The following is a 20,515-nucleotide window of genomic DNA, read 5'->3' as shown; positions in this document are numbered from 1 at the left end:
GCCGCCGGCGGTGCGGGAGCGCTTGGCCGCCCTCGCCGGTTGCGCTCCGTTTAACGTCCGCTTCCGGAAGGATCACGGCTTGGTGGGGAGGGTTTTCGCTTTCGACGCTTCCCCCCGGCCCGGGTTCGAGTTCGAGCTGAAGCTCTTCGCCGAGTACCCCTCCGGTTCCGGCAGCGTTTACGTCGGGGCGCTCGGTTTGGCCAAGCAGATGTTCCAGGACTGCCCGCGGGCACCGGGCAAAGCCATCTCCTCCGGTTACAAGTACCTGGAGTACGAGAAGCGGCAGGGCAGCGGCGACTGGCGGCTGCTGGCCGAACTCTTTACCGAGGCCGTTCGCTTTTTCCGCCACCCCCCGGCCCCCGAAGCCCTCCCGCAGCCTCCTCCCCTCCCTCTCCCCCTCCCTCCCTCTCCCCTTCCTCCTCCTCCTCTCCGCCGCCGCCGCAAAGCGTCGCCGGAACCGGACGAGCGTTTCCCTCCGCGGCAGCAGCACCCCACCGGGGAGGCTTTCGCTCAGGAGGAGCCTTCCGTCGGGGCTGCTCGGCGCTCGCCGGAGGACGCGGCGGTAGCGTTGGCGGCGCCGTTACCGGCAGCGGTCCCGGCGGCGGCGGCGGCGGCAGCGGCGGCGGCTCCGTTCCCGGCGCTGTGCTGCGGTTTGTGCCGGCAGCGTTTGGAGGACACTCACTTCGTGCAGTGCCCCTCGGTGCCCGCTCACCGGTTCTGCTTCCCGTGTGCCCGCCGCGCCATCCGCGCCCGGGGGGGCGCGGGGGGAGCGGAGGTGAATTGCCCCAGCGGGGGGCGCTGTCCCCTCGCCGGTTCCGGGCTGCCCTGGGCCTTCATGCAGGGCGAGATCGCAGCCATCCTGGCCGGGGACGTGCGGGTCAAGAGGGAGAGGGACCCCTGAGGACCCCCGCTCCGCCCCCCCGCTTTGGGTTGGGGAGGGGGAGGGGGGAAGGGTCCTCCCCTCCAGCCCCCTCTCGTTGTGCCTGGGTTGGGGGGCTTTGGGGGGGGGGGGGGGGCCCTTCCCTGGAGGCCCCCTCTGGAGACCCCCTTGGGGTTTTTTGGGGGGGGGGGGTCTCTCCCCTCGAGACCCCTTCCTTGTGCCTCAGTGCTTGGGTTTGGAGGGGTCCTCCCCTCGAGACCCCCTCCTTGTGCCTGGGTTGGTGGTTTTGGGGGGGCCCTCCCCAGAGACCCCTCCCTGGAGACCCCTCTCATTGTTTTTTTTGGGGGGGGTCTCTTCCCTTAAGACCCTCCCTGAAGACCTTCTCATTGTTTCTGGGGGGCTCTCCAGACCCCCTCCTTGTGCCTGGGTTTTGGGGGGGGGGCCTCCCCGAAGCCCCCCTCATTGTTTTGGGGGGTTCCTTTCCCTCCAGACCCCCTCCTTGTGCCTGGGTTTTGGGGGGGGGGGGCCTCCCCGAAGCCCCCCTCATTGTTTTGGGGGGTTCCTTTCCCTCCAGACCCCCTCCTTGTGCCTGGGTTGTTGGATTTGGGGGGGTCCCCCTCCTCGTGCCTCATTGATTGCTTGGGGGGGGGGGGAGGGGCTGAGATCCCCTCCCCCTCATTGTGCCTCTGGTGTTATTGGGGGGAGGGGGGGAAGGGGTCTTTACTGGACTCCACCCCACCCCTGTTGGGTTGGGGGGTACCAAGTGCCTGTCTGGGGGGGGGATCGGGGGGGGGGGGTCCCCCAAAGCTCGGGGTGGGGAGGGGGAGGCTTCCAGTAATAAATTTGGGACTTTTTGGAGGAGTTTGGTTAAATTTTGCCTGGGAGGCAACTGGGGGGGGGGGGGCAGGGGAGGACTGGGAGCAACTGGAGGAGGATTCAGGGCGAGCTGGGGGTGGGGGGCAAAGGGAGGAGTGGGAGGGGGCTGGGGGGGGCGATTGGGGGGCTAGGGTGGGACTGGGAGGCACAATTGAGGGGTCAGGGAAGGGCTGGGGGCAATTTGGGGGGGGGTCAGGGGGAGGACTGGGATGGGGGAGGGGGACGATTGAGGGGTCAGGGAGGGGCTAGGGGGGGCTAGGGGAGGACGGCGGCACCTGGGGGGGGGGGGCAGGGGAGGAGGGGGGTGGGACTGGGGGGGGGGGCGCAATTGAGGGGTCAGAGAGGGGCTGGGGGGGGGGTTAGGGGAGGACTGGGAGGCACCTGGGGGGGGGGGGTGGGGCAGGGAGAGGATGGGGGTGGGACTGGGGGGGTCAGGAAGGGGCTGGGGAGGGGACCTGGGGGGGGGGGGGTAGGGGGGGCTGGGGGCCGATCGGGGGTCCGGGGGTGTGCCGGGACGGAGTCCGTGCAGCGATCGCTGGGCGGGGGGGGGGGGGAAAGCCTGGCCACGCATTCCCCTTGCGTGACGTCATCACGCAGCGCCACGCAGCGCCCCCGCCTCGCGACTTCCGGCGCGGGCGCCGCTCAGTGACGTCACGGCGGCGCGGCGAGGCGGCTGGCGCGAGGGGCGCGCGGGGCGCGCGGGCGGCGGTGAGGCCCCGCGGGGAGGGCTTGGGGGGGGGGGGGGGGAGGGGAGCTGGGGGGTCCCTAGGGGCCGGGGAGGGGTCTGAGGGGGCCACAGGGGCTGGGGGTGAGGCCTGGAGGGTGTGGAGAGGCCTATGGAGGTTGGGGGAGGGAGTCCATAGGGGGTGGGGAGTGGGGTCTGAGGGGGCCGTAGGGCCTGGGGTGGGGGTCCAGAGGGGCTGGGGGGTGCTAGAGGGTATGGAGAGGCCTGGGGGGGCTATGGGGGGGGGTCCATAGGGCCTGGGGTGGAGTCCATAGGCGTTGGGGGTGTCTGAGGGGTTCTTAGGGGCTGGGAGAGTTATGGGAGGGGTCTCTAGGGGGGGTGTAGGAGGTCCATAGGGGCTGGGGAGGGTCTGGAGGGCCTTGGGGGTGTCTGAGGGGTCCATAGGGGCTGGGGGAGTTATGGGAGGGGTCTCTAGGGGGGGTGTTGGAGGTCCATAGGGGCTGGGGAGGGTCTGGAGGGCCTTGGGGGTGTCTGAGGGGTCCATAGGGGCTGGGGGAATTATGGGAGGGGTCTCTAGGGAGCTGTTTGGGGTCAGTAGGATATGGGGGGGGTCCATGGGGGCTGGGGGAGTTATGGGAAGGGTCTCTAGGGGGCTGTTGGGGGTGAGTAGGGTATGGGGGGGGGGCGGGCCATAGGGGCTGGGGGAGTTACGGGAGGGGTCTCTAGGGGGGTGTTGGGGGTTAATAGGATATGGGGGGGGAGGTCCATAGGGGCTGGGGGTGGGGGTCTGAGGGGTCCACAGGTGCTGGGGGGGGAGGCCCTTGGGGGGAGGGGGATTGTCTGTAGCCCCCTATAGGAGGCCGTGGCAGTTTGCACGGTGGGATTGGGGGGGGGGGAGGCCTCCCTGAGGTGTGTGCCCCTCCCCCTCCCTATCCTCTCCTCCCCTCCCCCCCCAGGGCTGGGGGCATGGCTGGGTCAGGGGGACCGGAGGGGCCCAGCCCCCGCATGAGCGTGGCCTCCCAGTTCTTCAGCGAGGAGGAGTGCGGCAGCGACGGCATGAGCACCTCCGAGAGGGTAGGCCTGGGATCCACTGGATCCCCTGGGATCCACCCCGGGGCTGCAGGGAGGGGGCAGCTGGGGGCTGGGAGTGCTGCTGGAATTGGCCTGGGGAGGGAGGCGGGCGGGGGGGGGAGAGGGGGTAAGGTTGGGATCTGCCCTGGAGATCCCCTGGGATCTGCTGTGGAGATCCCCTGGGATCTGCTGTGGAGAGCTTTGGTGTGGTGGTTTGAGGGGAAAGGCTCTGCTTTCCCTCCCCCACTGAGACAGAGACCACGGCTAAAACCCAGTCGGTAGAGCATGGGGCTCTTTAATCTGGGTTGGAGCCCCACGTTGGGCTCCACATTGGGTGCTCTGAGGGGAAAGGCTCTGCTTTCCCTCCCCTGCTGAGACAGAGACCACGGCTAAAACCCAGTCGGTAGAGCATGGGGCTCTTTAATCTGGGCTGGAGCCCCACGTTGGGCACCACGTTGGGTGGTCTGAGGGGAGAGGCTCTGCTTTCCCTCCCCCGCTGAGACAGAGACCACGGCTAAAACCCAGTCAGTAGAGCATGAGGCTCTTTAATCTGGGTTGGAGCCCCACGTTGGGCTCCACGTTGGGTGGTCTGAGGGGAAAGGCTCTGCTTTCCCTCCCCCACTGAGACAGAGACCACGGCTAAAACCCAGTCGGTAGAGCATGGGGCTCTTTAATCTCGGGGTTGTGGGTTGGAGCCCCACGTTGGGCTCCACGTTGGGTGGTCTGAGGGGAGAGGCTCTGCTTTCCCTCCCCCACGGCTAAACCCCAGCGGGAGGAGCGAGCTGGAGCTTCACAAGGGAACAGGTCCTGCGTCACGCCGCGAACGCGGGGGGAAGAGACGAGGACGGTTAGCAGGACAGGGAAAAGCAGCGGGCAGGCCTGGCGCTGGGAGTTAGTTAGCTCTTATCTCTTGGCGAGAAGCCCAGAAGCAGATCCAGCCGAAAGGGACAGCGAAGGAAGGAAGACTGAGAGAAAGTTCCAGCCGCGCTGGGACTAACCTCACCTCCCGCCTCAGCTTGGCCACTCACTTAGAACACCAAAACAGTCTATAAAGGCTTAGCCAGTGTGCCCCGGGGGGGGGTTGGGGGGTGGGGGTGGTGGGAGAGGGTTGGGATCTGCCCCTGGGGCCAAGGGGAAGGATCTGGGATCTGCTGGGAGATCCCCGGGATCGGGGGGTGGGGACGCCGGGGATCCACTGGATCCTCCCCCCTGGGGCTGGAGGGAGGGGGATCCAGGAGCTGCTGGGTGGAGGTGGTCCTGGGAGTGGTGAGGGTGGGGCCAGGATCCGCTGGGTGGTTCCTGGGATCCACCGTGAGGATCCCTGGGATCTGCTGCAGGGATCTCTGGGGTGGGGGGGGGTAGGAGAGGGCTGGAGTCTATTGCCAGGGGACTGGCCCTGGGACTGAGAGGGAGGACCTGGGATCTGCTGTGAGGGTGGGGGGTCTGGGATCCACTGGATCCACACACCCCCACCCCACCCCCCCCGGAGCTGGAGGGAGTGGGGTCCAGGAGCTGGTGGGGGAGGTGGGAGTGGGATCTGTTGGGGGATCTCTGGACTCGGGGAGGGGGGGAGGGGGGGCTGGCTGTGGGAGCAGCTGGCAGATCCCTGGGATCACTCTGGGGACCCCTGGGCGCCCCCTGCAGGTGGTGGAGCTGCTGAACCAGGCTGCCCTCATCAGCAACGACTCCAAGATCAACATCCTCAAGCAGGTCAGCTGGGGGGGGCTGGGGGGGCACAGGGGGGATCAGGGGGGGCACAGGGGAGGGTCTGGGCAGGGGGGGATCCTGTCCCCACTGAGTCTCCTTTGTGCCCAGGTCCAGGAGTTGATCATCAACAAGGATCCAACCCTGCTGGACAACTTCCTGGATGTGAGCAGGGCAGGGGGGGTTGGGATGGATCCCAGGGGGGTTGGGATGGATCCTGAAGGGGTTTGGATGGATCTCAGGGGGATTAGGATGGATCCCTGGGGGGGGGGTGTGGGATGGATCTTGAGGGGGTTGGGATCGACCCAGGGGGTTGGGATGGATCCCAGGAGGTGCAAGCTGGATCTAGGGGGGTTAAGGTGGATCCCAGGGAGACTGGGATCAATCCAGGGGGTATTGGGCTGGATCCAGGGAGGTGTGGGCTGGATCCCAGTGGGGTTGGAATCAATTCAGGAGGGTCCCAGCAGGGATTGGGATCGCTCTAGGTGGGTTGGGCTGGATCCCAAGGGTTGTGGGTTGGATCCCAGGGGGGATTGGGATCGCTCCAGGTGGGTTGGGCTGGATCCCAAGGGTTGTGGACTGGATCCCAGGGGGGATTGGGATCGCTCCAGGTGGGTTGGGCTGGATCCCAAGGGGTGTGGGTTGGATCCCAGGGGCTGTGGACTGGATCCCAGGGGGGATTGGGATCGCTCCAGGTGGGTTGGGCTGGATCCCAAGGGGTGTGGGTTGGATCCCAGGGGCTGTGGACTGGATCCCAGGGGGGATTGGATCGCTCCAGGTGGGTTGGGCTGGATCCCAAGGGGTGTGGGTTGGATCCCAGGGGCTGTGGACTGGATCCCAGGGGGGATTGGGATCGCTCCAGGTGGGTTGGGCTGGATCCCAAGGGGTGTGGGTTGGATCCCAGGGGCTGTGGACTGGATCCCAGGGGGGATTGGGATCGCTCCAGGTGGGTCAGGCTGGATCCCAGCCGAGGGCCCTCGCTGGATCCAAGCGATGGAGCTGGGCCCAGGGGAGGGTTGGGATCAAGCCAAGGGACCCCTGGACCGGATCCCAGTGGATTCTGGGCCGGATCCAGCCTGCTGCTGCTGCCTCCCCCAGGAGATCATCGCCTTCCAGGCCGACAAATCCATCGAGGTCCGGAAGTTCGTGGTGGGATTCATCGAGGAGGCCTGGTGAGGGCCGGGGGGGGGGCTCGGGGGGCGCCCATGGTGGGGGGTCCTCCCTCCCCTCTGCTCTCCCCTGCCCCCTGCTGGTCGCCCCCTCAGCGCCCTGCTGTGCCCCCCCCAGCAAGAGAGACATCGAGCTGCTGCTGAAGCTGATCGCCAACCTCAACATGCTGCTGAAGGACGAGAACGTCAACGTGGTCAAGAAGGCCATCCTGACCATGACCCAGCTCTACAAGGTGGCCCTGCAGGTCAGCTCCTGGCCCCTGGGGGGCGCCACCTCACTCCCCCCCCAGCCCGGGGAGGGGCCACAGCCCACCGCTGGCCAACCCTCCTTGACCTTGCTCGGCCCTCGTTGAGCGTCGGCCAACCGTAGTTGAGCGTTGGCCAACTGGGGTGGGCTTCTGACCAGCCTGGTTGACCTTTAGCCAGCCCTGGTTGACCCTTGGCCAACTGGGGTGGGCTTCTGACCAGCCTGGTTGACCTTTAGCCGGCCCTGGTTGACCCTTGGCCAACTGGGGTTGGCTTCTGACCAGCCTGGTTGAGCTTTAGCCGGCCCTGGTTGACCCTTGGCCAACTGGGGTTGGCTTCTGACCAGCCTGGTTGAGCTTTAGCCGGCCCTGGTTGACCCTTGGCCAACTGGGGATGGCTTCTGACCAACCTGGTTGAGCTTTAGCCGGCCCTGGTTGAGCCTTGGCCAACTGGGGTTGGCTTCTGAGCAGCCAGGTTGACCTTTAGCCGGCCCTGGTTGACCCTTGGCCAACTGGGGTTGGCTTCTGACCAGCCTGGTTGACCTTTAGCCGGCCCTGGTTGACCCTTGGCCAACTGGGGTTGGCTTCTGACCAACCTGGTTGACCTTTAGCCGGCCCTGGTTGACCCTTGGCCAGCTGGGGTTGGCTTCTGACCAGCCTGGTTGACCTTTAGCCGGCCCTGGTTGGCTCTTGGCCAACTGGGGATGGCTTCTGACCAACCTGGTTGAGCTTTAGCCGGCCCTGGTTGAGCCTTGGCCAACTGGGGTTGGCTTCTGACCAGCCTGGTTGACCTTTAGCCGGCCCTGGTTGAGCCTTGGCCAACTGGGGTTGGCTTCTGACCAGCCTGGTTGAGCTTTAGCCGGCCCTGGTTGACCCTTGGCCAACTGGGGTTGGCTTCTGACCAGCCTGGTTGACCTTTAGCCAGCCCTGGTTGACCCTTGGCCAACTGGGGTTGGCTTCTGACCAGCCTGGTTGACCTTTAGCCGGCCCTGGTTGAGCCTTGGCCAACTGGGGTTGGCTTCTGACCAGCCTGGTTGACCTTTAGCCGGCCCTGGTTGGCTCTTGGCCAACTGGGGATGGCTTCTGACCAGCCTGGTTGACCTTTAGCCGGCCCTGGTTGAGCTCTTGGCCAACTGGGGTTGGCTTCTGACCAGCCTGGTTGACCTTTAGCCACCCCTGGTTGGCTCTTGGCCAACCCTAGTGACTCTTGGTTAACCTTGCTTGACTCTTGGCTGACCCTGGTTGACTGTTGGTCAACTCTCATTGACTCTAACCAGCTCTGGTTGACTCTTAGGCAACTGTGGTTGATCATTGGCTAACTCTTGTTGAGTTTTGGCCAACTGTGATTGGCCATTGGGTAACTGTGGTCGACCATTGACCAACCTGATTGGTTCTTAGCCAACTGTGGTTGACTCTTAGCCAACCTGGTTGACCATTGGCCAACTGTGGTTGACTTTAGGCCAACTGTGGTTGACCACTGGCCAACTGTGGCTGACCTTTGACCAACCTGGTTGACTTTAGGCCAACCTGGTTGGCTCTTGGTCAACTGGGGTTGACCACTGGCCAACTGCAGTTGACTTTTGGCCAACGTGGTTGACTTCAGGCCAACTGTGGTTGGCCATTGGCCAACTGTGGTTGACTTTTGACCAACCTGGTTGACTCTTGGCCAACCTGGTTGACTCTTGGCCCACCCCACTTGCCCGTTGGCCAACCCTTGGCCTCCTCTCGCCTTGCCTCAGTGGATGGTGAAGTCCAAGGTGATCAGCGAGCTGCAGGAGGCCTGCTGGGAGATGGTGGCCACCATGGCCAGCGACATCATCCTGCTGCTGGACTCGGACAACGACGGCGTCCGCACCCACGCCATCAAGTTCGTGGAGGCCCTCATCATCACCCTGTCCCCCAGGGTGGCCGACTCCGAGGTGCCCAAGCGGCAGGAGAACGACATCAGCCTGGAGAAGGTGCCCAAGGACCACCCCTACATCAAGTACAGTGAGTCCCAGCCCCCCCTCCCCCATTTCCCTCTCCCCTCCCCCATTTTGCTCTCCCCTCCTCCACTTTGGTCTCCCCTCTACACTTTTGGCCTCCATTCCCCCCTCTTCTGACCTCCCTTTCCTCCCTTTCGGCCTCCCCTCCCTCCCTTTTGATCTTCCCTTTCTCCCTTCTGGTCTCCCTCCCCCACTTTTGCTCTCCCCTCATCCATTTTGCTCTCTTCTCCTTCCCTTTTGGTCTCCCTCCCCCCCCTTTTAGCCTCCCCCATCCTTTTGGCCTCTCCTCCCTCCCTTTTGATCTTCCCTCCCTCCCTTTTGGTCTCCCTCCCCCACTTTTGCTCTCCCCTCATCCATTTTGCTCTCCCCTCCCCCCTTTTGGCCTCCCCTTCTCCGCATTTTGACCTCCCCTCCCTCCCTTTTGATCTTCCCTTCCTCCCTTTTGGTCTCCCTCCCTCCCTCTTGGTCTCCCTCCCTCCCTTTTGATCTTCCCTGCCTCCCTCTTGGTCTCCCTCCCTCCCTTTTGAAGTCCCCTCCCCACTTTTCTCTCCCCTCATCCATTTTGCTCTCCCCCACCCTGTTTTTGGTCTCCCCTCCCTCCCTTTTTTGCCTCCCCTTCCCCCACTTCTGGTGTCCACTCCTCCACTTTTGCTCTCCCCCCACACACTTTTGCTCTCCCCCTTACCCCCTTTTGGCCTCCCCCCTCCCTCCCTGTTGGTCTCCCCTCCCCTTTACTCTTCCTCCCCTTACTTTTAGTCTCCTTTCCCTCCCTTTTGACTTCCTCTCTCTCCCCCATTTGTTCCCTTCTCCTTCCCTTTTGACTTCCTCTCTCTCCCCCATTTGTTCCCTTCTCCTTCCCTTTTGACTTCCTCTCTCTCCCCCTTTTTGCTCCCTTCTCCTTCCCTTTTGACTTCCTCTCTCTCCCCCATTTGTTCCCTTCTCCTTCCCTTTTGACTTCCTCTCTCTCCCCCTTTTGTTCCCTTCTCCTTCCCTTTTGACTTCCTCTCTCTCCCCCATTTGTTCCCTTCTCCTTCCCTTTTGACTTCCTCTCTCTCCCCCATTTGTTCCCTTCTCCTTCCCTTTTGACTTCCTCTCTCTCCCCCTTTTTGCTCCCTTCTCCTTCCCTTTTGACTTCCTCTCTCTCCCCCTTTTTGCTCCCTTCTCCTTCCCTTTTGACTTCCTCTCTCTCCCCCATTTGTTCCCTTCTCCTTCCCTTTTGACTTCCTCTCTCTCCCCCATTTGTTCCCTTCTCCTTCCCTTTTGACTTCCTCTCTCTCCCCCTTTTTGCTCCCTTCTCCTTCCCTTTTGACTTCCTCTCTCTCCCCCTTTTGCTCCCCTCTTCTTCCCCACCTCTTGACCTCCTCTCCCTCCCTTTTGACTTCCTCTCTCCTCTCCCTCCCCTCCTCTTGACCTTCTCTCCCTCCCTTTTGACTTCTTCTCTTTCCCCCTTTTGCTCCCCTTTTCCTCCCCTCCTCTTGACCTCCTCTCCCTCCCTTTTGACTTCCTCTCTCTCCCCCTTTTGCTCCCCTCTTCTTCCCCACCTCTTGACCTCCTCTCCCTCCCTTTTGACTTCCTCTCTCCTCTCCCTCCCCTCCTCTTGACCTTCTCTCCCTCCCTTTTGACTTCTTCTCTTTCCCTCTTTTGCTCCCCTCTCCTTCCCCTTCTCTTGACCTCCTCTCCTTCCCTTTTGACTTCCTCTCTCTCCCCCTTTTGCTCTCCTCTCCCTCCCCTCCTCTTGACCTCCCCTTCCCTTGCTCTCCCCTCTCCCACCCCTCAACCCTCCTCAGGCCTCCCCACCCCTCCGGGCTCCCCCTTGGGCCTCCCCTGGGGGTGTCCATCGCCTCAGGAGGCCTCTGTGGTGCCTTGCAGACGTGCTGTGGGAGGAGGGGAAGGCAGCCCTGGAGCAGCTGCTGCGCTTCATGGTGCACCCTGCCATCTCCAGCATCAACCTCACCGCGGCCCTGGGCTCCCTGGCCACCATCGCTCGCCAGCGCCCCATGTTCATGGCCGAGGTCATCCAGGCCTACGAGACCCTGCACGGTAATGGGGCTGGGGGGGGGGCTGGGGGGCACCTCCAGCAGCGGCCTGGGGCAGCCAGCAGCTCCTCCAGGGCTCCCTGGGGCAGCCAGCAGCTCCTGCAGGGCTCCCTGGGGCACTCAGCAGCTCCTGGGGGCAGCCAGCAGCTCCTGCAGGGCTCCCTGGGGCAGCCAGCAGCTCCCTGGGGCAGCCAGCAGCTCCTGCAGGGCTCCCTGGGGCAGCCAGCAGCTCCCTGGGGCAGCCAGCAGCTCCTGCAGGGCTCCCTGGGGCAGCCAGCAGCTCCTAGGGGCAGCCAGCAGCTCCTGCAGGGCCCCCTGGGGCAGCCAGCAGCTCCTAGGGGCAGCCAGCAGCTCCTGCAGGGCTCCCTGGGGCAGCCAGCAGCTCCTGCAGGGCCCCCTGGGGCAGCCAGCAGCTCCTAGGGGCAGCCAGCAGCTCCTAGGGGCAGCCAGCAGCTCCTGCAGGGCTCCCTGGGGCAGCCAGCAGCTCCTGCAGGGCTCCCTGGGGCAGCCAGCAGCTCCTGCAGGGCTCCCTGGGGCAGCCAGCAGCTCCTGCAGGGCTCCCTGGGGCAGCCAGCAGCTCCTGCAGGGCTCCCTGGGGCACTCAGCAGCTCCTAGGGGCAGCCAGCAGCTCCTGCAGGGCCCCCTGGGGCAGCCAGCAGCTCCCTGGGGCAGCCAGCAGCTCCCTGGGGCACTCAGCAGCTCCTGCAGGGCCCCCTGGGGCAGCCAGCAGCTCCTGCAGGGCCCCCTGGGGCAGCCAGCAGCTCCTGCAGGGCTCCCTGGGGCACTCAGCAGCTCCTGGGGGCAGCCAGCAGCTCCTGCAGGGCCCCCTGGGGCAGCCAGCAGCTCCTGCAGGGCCCCCTGGGGCAGCCAGCAGCTCCTGCAGGGCTCCCTGGGGCACTCAGCAGCTCCTGGGGGCAGCCAGCAGCTCCTGCAGGGCTCCCTGGGGCAGCCAGCAGCTCCTGCAGGGCTCCCTGGGGCAGCCAGCAGCTCCTGCAGGGCTCCCTGGGGCAGCCAGCAGCTCCCTGGGGCACTCAGCAGCTCCTAGGGGCAGCCCCATCTCCCCCACCCACCTCCAGCTCACCACCAACTCTACATCTCCAGAGCCCAACTCCAGCTCTCCCCCACCCAACTCCAGCTCCTCCCCACCACCTCTGCACCTCCATAACCCTGCTCCAACTCCTCACCACCCATCTCCAGCTCCTCACCACCACTGCTCATCTCCACCACCCACCTCCAGCTCCTCACTATTAGCTCCACATCTTCAGAGCCAGACTCCAGGTCCCTACCATCACATCTACATCTCCAGCACCCACCTCCAGCTCCTCACCACCCACCTCCAGCTCCTCACCACCCACCTCCAGCTCTCCACCACTCACCTCCAGCTCCTCACCACCCACCTCCAGCTCCTCACCACCCACCTCCAGCTCCTCACCACCCACCTCCAGCTCCTCACCACCCACCTCCAGCTCTCCACCACTCACCTCCAGCTCCTCACCACCCACCTCCAGCTCCTCACCACCCACCTCCAGCTCCTCACCACCCACCTCCAGCTCCTCACCACCCACCTCCAGCTCTCCACCACTCACCTCCAGCTCTCCAGCACCCACCTCCAGCTCCTCCCCACCACCTCTGCACCTCCATAACTCAACTGTAGGTCTTCACCACCCACCTCCAGCTCCTCCCCACCACCTCTACACCTCCATAACTCAACTGTAGGTCTTCCCCACCCAACTCCACACCTCCAGCACCCAACTCCAGCTCCTCACCACCCACCTCCAGCTCCTCCCCACCACCTCTACTCCTCCATAACTCAACTGTAGGTCTTCCCCACCCACCTCCAGCTCTCCACCACCCACCTCCAGCTCCTCCCCACCACCTCTACACCTCCATAACTCAACTGTAGGTCTTCCCCACCCACCTCCACACCTCCATCACCCACCTCCAGCTCCTCCCCACCACCTCTACTCCTCCATAACTCAACTGTAGGTCTTCCCCACCCACCTCCAGCTCCTCACCACCCACCTCCAGCTCCTCCCCACCACCTCTACTCCTCCATCACTCAACTGTAGGTCTTCACCACCCACCTCCAGCTCCTCCCCACCACCTCTGCACCTCCATAACTCAACTGTAGGTCTTCACCACCCAACTCCACACCTCCAGCACCCAACTCCAGCTCCTCACCACCCACCTCCAGCTCTCCACCACCCACCTCCAGCTCTCCAGCACCCACCTCCAGCTCCTCCCCACCACCTCTGCACCTCCATAACTCAACTGTAGGTCTTCCCCACCCAACTCCACACCTCCACCACCCACCTCCAGCTCTCCACCACCCACCTCCAGCTCCTCCCCACCACCTCTGCACCTCCATCACTCAACTGTAGGTCTTCCCCACCCACCTCCAGCTCCTCACCACCCAGCTCCACACCTCCAGCACCCAACTCCAGCTCCTCACCACCCACCTCCAGCTCCTCCCCACCACCTCTGCACCTCCATCACTCAACTGTAGGTCTTCCCCACCCAACTCCAGCTTTCCACCACCCAACTCCAGCTTTCCACCACCCACCTCCAGCTCCTCACCACCCACCTCCAGCTCCTCACCACCCACCTCCACACCTCCACCACCCGCCTCCAGCTCCCTACCACCGCACCTCCCCCCTGCCCCCCTCCAGCTCTCTCCCCCCTCACCTCCCCCCTGCTCCCCCCCCTCCCCCCGCAGCCAACCTGCCTCCGACGCTGGCCAAGTCGCAGGTGAGCAGCGTGCGGAAGAACCTGAAGCTGCAGCTGCTGAGCGTGCTGCGGCACCCCTGCGCCGCCGACTTCCAGCCGCAGATCACCACCCTGCTGCTGGACCTGGGCACGCAGCAGGCGGAGCTGGCGCGCAGCCTGCCCGGCGCCCGCGAGCCCCGCAAGCGCGCGCGCGACGAGCCCGAGCCCGGCCTCAAGCGCGTCAAGCTGGGTGAGGGCGCCCCGGGGTGCCCCCTGCTCCTCAGCCCCGGGGTGCCCCCTGCTCCTGACCCCTGGAACCCCCTGCTCCTGACCCCCGGGGTGCCCCCTGCTCCTGACCCCTGGAACCCCCTGCTCCTCATCCCCGGGGTGCCCCCTGCTCCTCACCCCCTGGGTGACCCATGCTCCTCACCCCCTGGGTGCCCCCTGCTCTGCCCCCTGCTGCTCTGCCCCTGGGTGTCCCCTGCTCCTCACCCCCTGGGTGCCCCCTGCTCCTGACCCCCGGGGTGCCCCCTGCTCTGCCCCCTGCTCCTCACCCCCTGGGTGCCCCCTGCTCCTGACCCCCGGGGTGCCCCCTGCTCTGCCCCCTGCTCCTCACCCCCTGGGTGCCCCCTGCTCCTGACCCCCGGGGTGCCCCCTGCTGCTCACCCCGGGGTGCCCCCTGCTCCTCAGCCCCGGGGTGCCCCCTGCTCCTCGGCCCCGGGGTGCCCCCTGCTCCTCGCCCCCGGGGTGCCCCCTGCTTCTCACCCCCGGGGTGCCCCCTGCTCTGCCCCCTGCTGCTCTGCCCCCTGGGTGCCCCCTGCTCCTCACCCCCGGGTGCCCCCTGCTCCTCACCCCCGGGGTGCCCCCTGCTCCTCACCCCGGGGTGCCCCCTGCTCCTGACCCCTGGCACCCCCTGCTCCTGACCCCCGGGGTGCCCCCTGCTCTGCCCCCTGCTCCTCGCCCCCAGGGTGCCCCCTGCTCCTCACCCCCTGGGTTTCCCCTGCTTCTCACCCCCAGGGTGCCCCCTGCTCCTCACCCCGGGGTGCCCCCTGCTCCTCACCCCCGGGGTGCCCCCTGCTCCTCACCCCCGGGGTGCCCCCTGCTCCTGACCCCGGGGTGCCCCCTGCTCTGCCCCCTGGGTGCCCCCTGCTCCTCGCCCCCTGGGTGCCCCCTGCTCCTGACCCCTGGCACCCCCTGCTCCTGACCCCCGGGGAGCCCCCTGCTCCTCACCCCCGGGGTGCCCCCTGCTCTGCCCCCTGCTCCTCACCCCCGGGGTGCCCCCTGCTCTGCCCCCTGCTCCTCGCCCCCGGGGTGCCCCCTGCTCTGCCCCCTGCTGCTCTGCCCCCTGGGTGCCCCCTGCTCCTGACCCCCTGGGTGCCCCCTGCTCCTCACCCCCTGGGTGCCCCCTGCTCCTCACCCCGGGGTGCCCCCTGCTCCTGACCCCCTGGGTGCCCCCTGCTCCTGACCCCCTGGGTGCCCCCTGCTCCTGACCCCCTGGGTGACCCCTGCTCCTCACCCTGGGGTGCCCCCTGCTCTGCCCCCTGCTGCTCTGCCCCCTGGGTGCCCCCTGCTCCTCGCCCCCTGGGTGCCCCCTGCTCCTCGCCCCGGGGTGCCCCCTCCTCCTCACCCCCTGGGTGCCCCCTGCTCCTGACCCCCTGGGTGCCCCCTGCTCCTCGCCCCGGGGTGCCCCCTGCTGCTCACCCCCTGGGTGCCCCCTGCTCCTCACCCCGGGGTGCCCCCTGCTCCTGACCCCTGGGTGCCCCCTGCTCCTCGCCCCCGGGGTGCCCCCTGCTCCTGACCCCCTGGGTTCCCCCTGCTCCTCACCCCCTGGGTGCCCCCTGCTCCTGACCCCGGGGTGCCCCCTGCTCTGCCCCCTGCTGCTCTGCCCCCCGGGTGCCCCCTGCTCCTCACCCTTGGGTGCCCCCTGGGTGCCCCCTGCTCCTCACCCTGGGGTGCCCCCTGCTCTGCCCCCTGCTGCTCTGCCCCCTGGGTGCCCCCTGCTCCTCGCCCCCTGGGTGCCCCCTGCTCCTCACCCCCTGGCTGCCCCCTGCTCCTCACCCCCTGGGTGCCCCCTGCTCCTGACCCCTGGGTGCCCCCTGCTCTGCCCCCTGCTCCTCACCCCCTGGGTGACCCCTGCTCCTCACCCCGGGGTGCCCCCTGCTCCTCACCCCTGCTCTGAACCCTGCTGCTCTGCCCCCTGGGTGCCCCCTGCTCCTGACCCCCGGGGTGCCCCCTGCTCTGCCCCCTGCTCCTCGCCCCCGGGGTGCCCCCTGCTGCTCTGCCCCCTGGCACCCCCTGCTCCTGACCCCCGGGGTGCCCCCTGCTCCTCACCCCGGGGTGCCCCCTGCTCCTCACCCCCGGGGTGCCCCCTGCTCCTGACCCCCTGGGTGCCCCCTGCTCCTGACCCCCTGGGTGCCCCCTGCTCCTGACCCCCTGGGTGCCCCCTGCTCTGCCCCCTGCTCCTGACCCCCTGGGTGCCCCCTGCTCCTCGCCCCCTGGGTGCCCCCTGCTCCTCATCCCCTGGGTGCCCCTTGCTCCTCACCCCCTGGGTGCCCCCTGCTCCTCACCCCCTGGGTGCCCCCTGCTCCTGACCCCTGGAACCCCCTGCTCCTGGCCCCGGGGTGCCCCCTGCTCCTGACCCCCAGGGTGCCCCCTGCTCCTCACCCCAGGGTGCCCCCTGCTCTGCCCCCTGCTGCTCTGCCCCCTGGGTGCCCCCTGCTGCTCTGCCCCCTGGCACCCCCTGCTCCTGACCCCCTGGGTGCCCCCTGCTCCTCGCCCCCTGGGTGCCCCCTGCTCCTCACCCCCTGGGTGCTCCCTGCTCCTCACCCTTGGGTGCCCCCTGCTCCTCACCCTTGGGTGCCCCCTGGGTGCCCCCTGCTCCTCACCCCCTGGGTGCCCCCTGCTCTGCCCCCTGCTGCTCTGCCCCCTGGTACCCCCTGCTCCTCATCCCCTGGGTGCCCCCTGCTCCTCACCCCGGGGTGACCCCTGCTCCTGACCCCTGGCACCTCCTGCTCCTCACCCCGGGGTGCCCCCTGCTCTGCCCCCTGCTGCTCTGCCCCCTGGGTGCCCCCTGCTCCTGACCCCGGGGTGCCCCCTGCTCCTCACCCCCTGGGTGCCCCCTGCTCCTCGCCCCTGCTCTGTCCCCTGCTGCTCTGCCCCGGGGTGCCCCCTGCTCCTCACCTCCTGGGTGCCCCCTGCTCCTCGCCCCGGGGTGCCCCCTCCTCCTCACCCCCCGGGGTGCCCCCTGCTCCTGACCCCCTGGGTTCCCCCTGCTTCTCACCCCCTGGGTGCCCCCTGCTCCTCACCCCCTGGGTGCCCCCTGCTCCTGACCCCCTGGGTTCCCCCTGCTCCTGACCCCCGGGGTGCCCCCTGCTCCTGACCCCGGGGTGCCCCCTGCTCTGCCCCCTGCTGCTCTGCCCCCTGGGTGCCCCCTGCTCCTCACCCCCGGGTGCCCCCTGCTCCTCACCCTTGGGTGCCCCCTGGGTGCCCCCTGCTCCTCACCCTGGGGTGCCCCCTGCTCTGCCCCCTGCTGCTCTGCCCCCTGGCACCCCCTGCTCCTCACCCCCTGGGTGCCCCCTGCTCCTCGCCCCCTGGGTGCCCCCTGCTCCTCGCCCCCTGGGTGCCCCCTGCTCTGACCCCTGGGGTGCCCCCTGCTCTGCCCCTTGGCAACTCCTGGTATCTCCTGCTCTGCCCCCTGGCACCTCCTGGCACCCCTTGCTCCAACCCCTGGCAACCCCTCCTGCTCTGCTCCCTGGCCTCCCCTGGCATCTCCTGGTGCCCCCTGCTGCACCCCCCACTCTGCCACTGGGACCCCCTGGTACCTCCTGCTCTGCCCCCTGCTCTGCCCAGTCCTCCTAGTGCCACCCAAGGTCTTCCAGTGCCACCTAGGGTTATCCTGGTGCCACCCAAAGTCCTCCCTAGGGACACAGATTGGCACAAGGTAGCCTTGGAGGCCTCCCAGTGCCACCCAAGGTCCACCCAGTGCCACCCAAAGTCCTCCCAGTGCCACCCAAGCTCCCCCTGGTGCCACCCAGGCTCCCAAACCCCCCTCCCTGTGCCACCCAAGCTGCCCCCAGTGCCACCCAGACTCCCAAACCCCCCTCCCTGTGCCACCCAAGCTGCCCCCAGTGCCACCCAGACCCCCCTCCCTGTGCCACCCTTCCCCCCCCGTGCCCACCCCCCACCCCCTTCCTGTCCCTCCCCGGTGCCACTTTGCCCTCTCCCCCTGGCAGAGCCCCCCCTGGGTGAGGATGATGAAGACAAAGACCTGGAGCCCCCTGGCACGGTGGCAGTGCCCAAGGGGGGTGGCCAGGGCATGGTGCCCTCCGACACCGACATCACTGCCGAGTTCCTGCAGCCCCTGCTCAGCCCTGAGAACGTCGCCAACCTGGTGAGGGGCAGGGGGTGGGCACCCCAGGGGGCACCCCTGGCACCCCCTTGGCCCTGTGGGCACCACCATGGCCCTGATGGGCACCCCAGGGGGCACCCCTGGCACCCCCTTGGCCCTGTGGGCATCCCCTTGGCTCTGATGGGCACCCCAAGGGGCACCCCTGGCACCCCCTTGGCCCTGTGGGCACCACCATGGCCCTGATGGGCACCCCAAGGGGCACCCCTGGCACCCCCTTGGCCCTGTGGGCACCACCATGGCCCTGATGGGCACCCCAAGGGGCACCCCTGGCACCCCCTTGGCCCTGTGGGCATCCCCTTGGCTCTGATGGGCACCACCTTGGCCCTGGTGGGGGTCTGGGCCCTGATGGGCACCCCCTTGGCCCTGATGGGCACCCACTAGGCTCTGATGGTCACCCCCTTGGCCCTGGTGGGGGTCTGGGCCCTGATGGGCACCCCCTTGGCCCTGATGGGCACCCACTAGGCTCTGATGGGCACCCCCTTGGCCCTGGTGGGGGTCTGGGCCCTGATGGGCATCACCCTGGCCCTGGGTGGGGGTCTGGGCTCTGATGTGCACCCACTGGGCTCTCGTGGGCATCCCCTTGGCCCTGTGGGCACCACCCTGGCCCTGCTGGGCACCACCTTGGCTCTGCTGGGGCTCTGGGCCCTGCTGGGCAGCACCCTGGCCCTGATGGGCACCCCTTGGCACTCCCCAGGTGCTGATCAGCATGGTGTACCTGCCCGAGGCGATGCCAGCCTCCTTCCAGGCCACCTACACCCCGGTGGAGTCGGCTGGCACCGAGGCCCAGATCAAGCACCTGGCACGGCTGATGGCCACCCAGATGACTGCTGCAGGCCTGGGGCCAGGTGGGCATCACTGGGGGCATCACTTGGGGGCATCACTGGGGGCATCACTTGGGGGCATCACTTGGGGGCATCACTGGGGGCATCACTGGGGGCATCACTGGGGGCATCACTTGGGGGCATCACTTGGGGGCATCACTGGGGGCATCACTTGGGGGCATCACTGGGGGCATCACTGGGGGCATCACTGGGGGCATCACTTGGGGGCATCACTGGGGGCATCACTGGGGGCATCACTGGGGGCATCACTTGGGGGCATCACTGGGGGCATCACTTGGGGGGGGCATCACTGGGGGCATCACTGGGGGCATCACTGGGGGGGGCATCCCTTGACATCCCTTTGCTATTGGCCAATCACTGCTGACCAAAGACCACTGACCGGTGACCAAAGACCGATGGCCACTGACCGACAGCCATTGATCAACAGCTGTTGACCATTGGTCATTGACCGCTGCCCACTAGCCCCTGGCCATTGCCCACCACCCATTGTCCATTGACCACTGCCCAATGCCCATTGACCACTGTCTGTTGACCACTGACCATTGACTACTGACCATTGCCCATTGCCCACCACCCATTGACCGCTGACTATTATCCACCAACCCCTGACCAATGACCACTGGCCACTGCCCAAAGGCTGTTGCCCACTGCCCACCAACTACTGCCCACTGCCCATTGCCCACTGCCCACCACCCATTGCCCACTGCCCATTGCCCACTGACTGTTATCCACCAACCCCTGACCAATGACCACTGACCATTGCCCAAAGGCCACTGACCATTGCCCACTGCCCATTGCCCACTGACTGTTATCCACCAACCCCTGACCAATGACCACTGACCATTGCCCAAAGGCCACTGCCCATTGCCCACTGACCATTGCCCACTGACTGTTATCTACCAACCCCTGACCAATGACCACTGACCATTGCCCAAAGGCCACTGACCATTGCCCACTGACCATTGCCCACTGACTGTTGTCCACCAACCCCTGACCAATGACCACTGACCATTGCCCGTTGCCCACTGCCCATTGCCCACTGACCATTGCCCACTGACTGTTATCTACCAACCCCTGACCAATGACCACTGACCATTGCCCGTTGCCCACTGACCATTGCCCACTGACTGTTGTCCACCAACCCCTGACCATTGCCCACTGACCATTGCCCACTGACTGTTATCTACCAACCCCTGACCAATGACCACTGACCATTGCCCAAAGGCCACTGACCATTGCCCACTGACCACTGCCCACTGACTGTTATCCACCAACCCCTGACCAATGACCACTGACCATTGCCCGTTGCCCACTGACCATTGCCCACTGACTGTTATCTACCAACCCCAGACCAATGACCACTGACCACTGCCCACTGACTGTTATCTACCAACCCCTGACCAATGACCACTGACCATTGCCCGTTGCCCACTGACCATTGCCCACTGACTGTTGTCCACCAACCCCTGACCATTGCCCACTGACCATTGCCCACCGCCCATTGCCCACTGACTGTTGTCCACCAACCCCTGACCAATGACCACTGACCATTGCCCACCGCCCATTGCCCACTGACTGTTGTCCACCAACCCCTGACCAATGACCACTGCCCATTGCCCACTGCCCATTGCCCACTGCCCATTGCCCACCATCCACTGCCCACCACCCACTGCCCATTGTCCATTGCCCACTGACTGTTATCCACCAACCCCTGACCAATGACCATTGCCCAAAGGCTATTGCCCACTGACTGCCCACTGACTGCCCATTGACTGCCCACTGACCATTACTCACTACCCATTGTCCACTGACCCTTGCCCACTGCCCACCATCCATTGCCCACTGGCTATGATCCACCAACCCCTGCCCAGTGCCCACTGCCCATGGCCCACTGCCCCTTGCCCCCTG

General features: G+C 66.5%; 1 protein-coding gene across 1 annotated transcript in view; it reads left to right on the top strand.

Moving 5' to 3' along the window:
• Window positions 1–3,407: 3,407 nt before the first annotated feature.
• The window catches only part of SYMPK (symplekin scaffold protein), a 52,294-nt gene continuing 35,186 nt past the window's right edge, over window positions 3,408–20,515 (top strand). Inside the window, exons 1-10 of the mRNA XM_054179521.1 lie at window positions 3,408–3,515; window positions 5,157–5,222; window positions 5,328–5,381; window positions 6,315–6,388; window positions 6,504–6,630; window positions 8,370–8,619; window positions 10,485–10,655; window positions 13,368–13,607; window positions 17,590–17,747; window positions 18,460–18,610. Of these exons, the coding sequence (XP_054035496.1) occupies window positions 3,408–3,515; window positions 5,157–5,222; window positions 5,328–5,381; window positions 6,315–6,388; window positions 6,504–6,630; window positions 8,370–8,619; window positions 10,485–10,655; window positions 13,368–13,607; window positions 17,590–17,747; window positions 18,460–18,610 (1,399 nt within the window). The remainder of the gene's footprint in view (window positions 3,516–5,156; window positions 5,223–5,327; window positions 5,382–6,314; window positions 6,389–6,503; window positions 6,631–8,369; window positions 8,620–10,484; window positions 10,656–13,367; window positions 13,608–17,589; window positions 17,748–18,459; window positions 18,611–20,515) is intronic.

This window comes from Dryobates pubescens, unplaced genomic scaffold (genome assembly GCF_014839835.1).
Source record: "Dryobates pubescens isolate bDryPub1 unplaced genomic scaffold, bDryPub1.pri scaffold_75_arrow_ctg1, whole genome shotgun sequence".
In the NCBI taxonomy this organism is placed as follows: domain Eukaryota; kingdom Metazoa; phylum Chordata; class Aves; order Piciformes; family Picidae; genus Dryobates; species Dryobates pubescens.
This window is presented reverse-complemented; position numbering and strand designations above follow the sequence as displayed.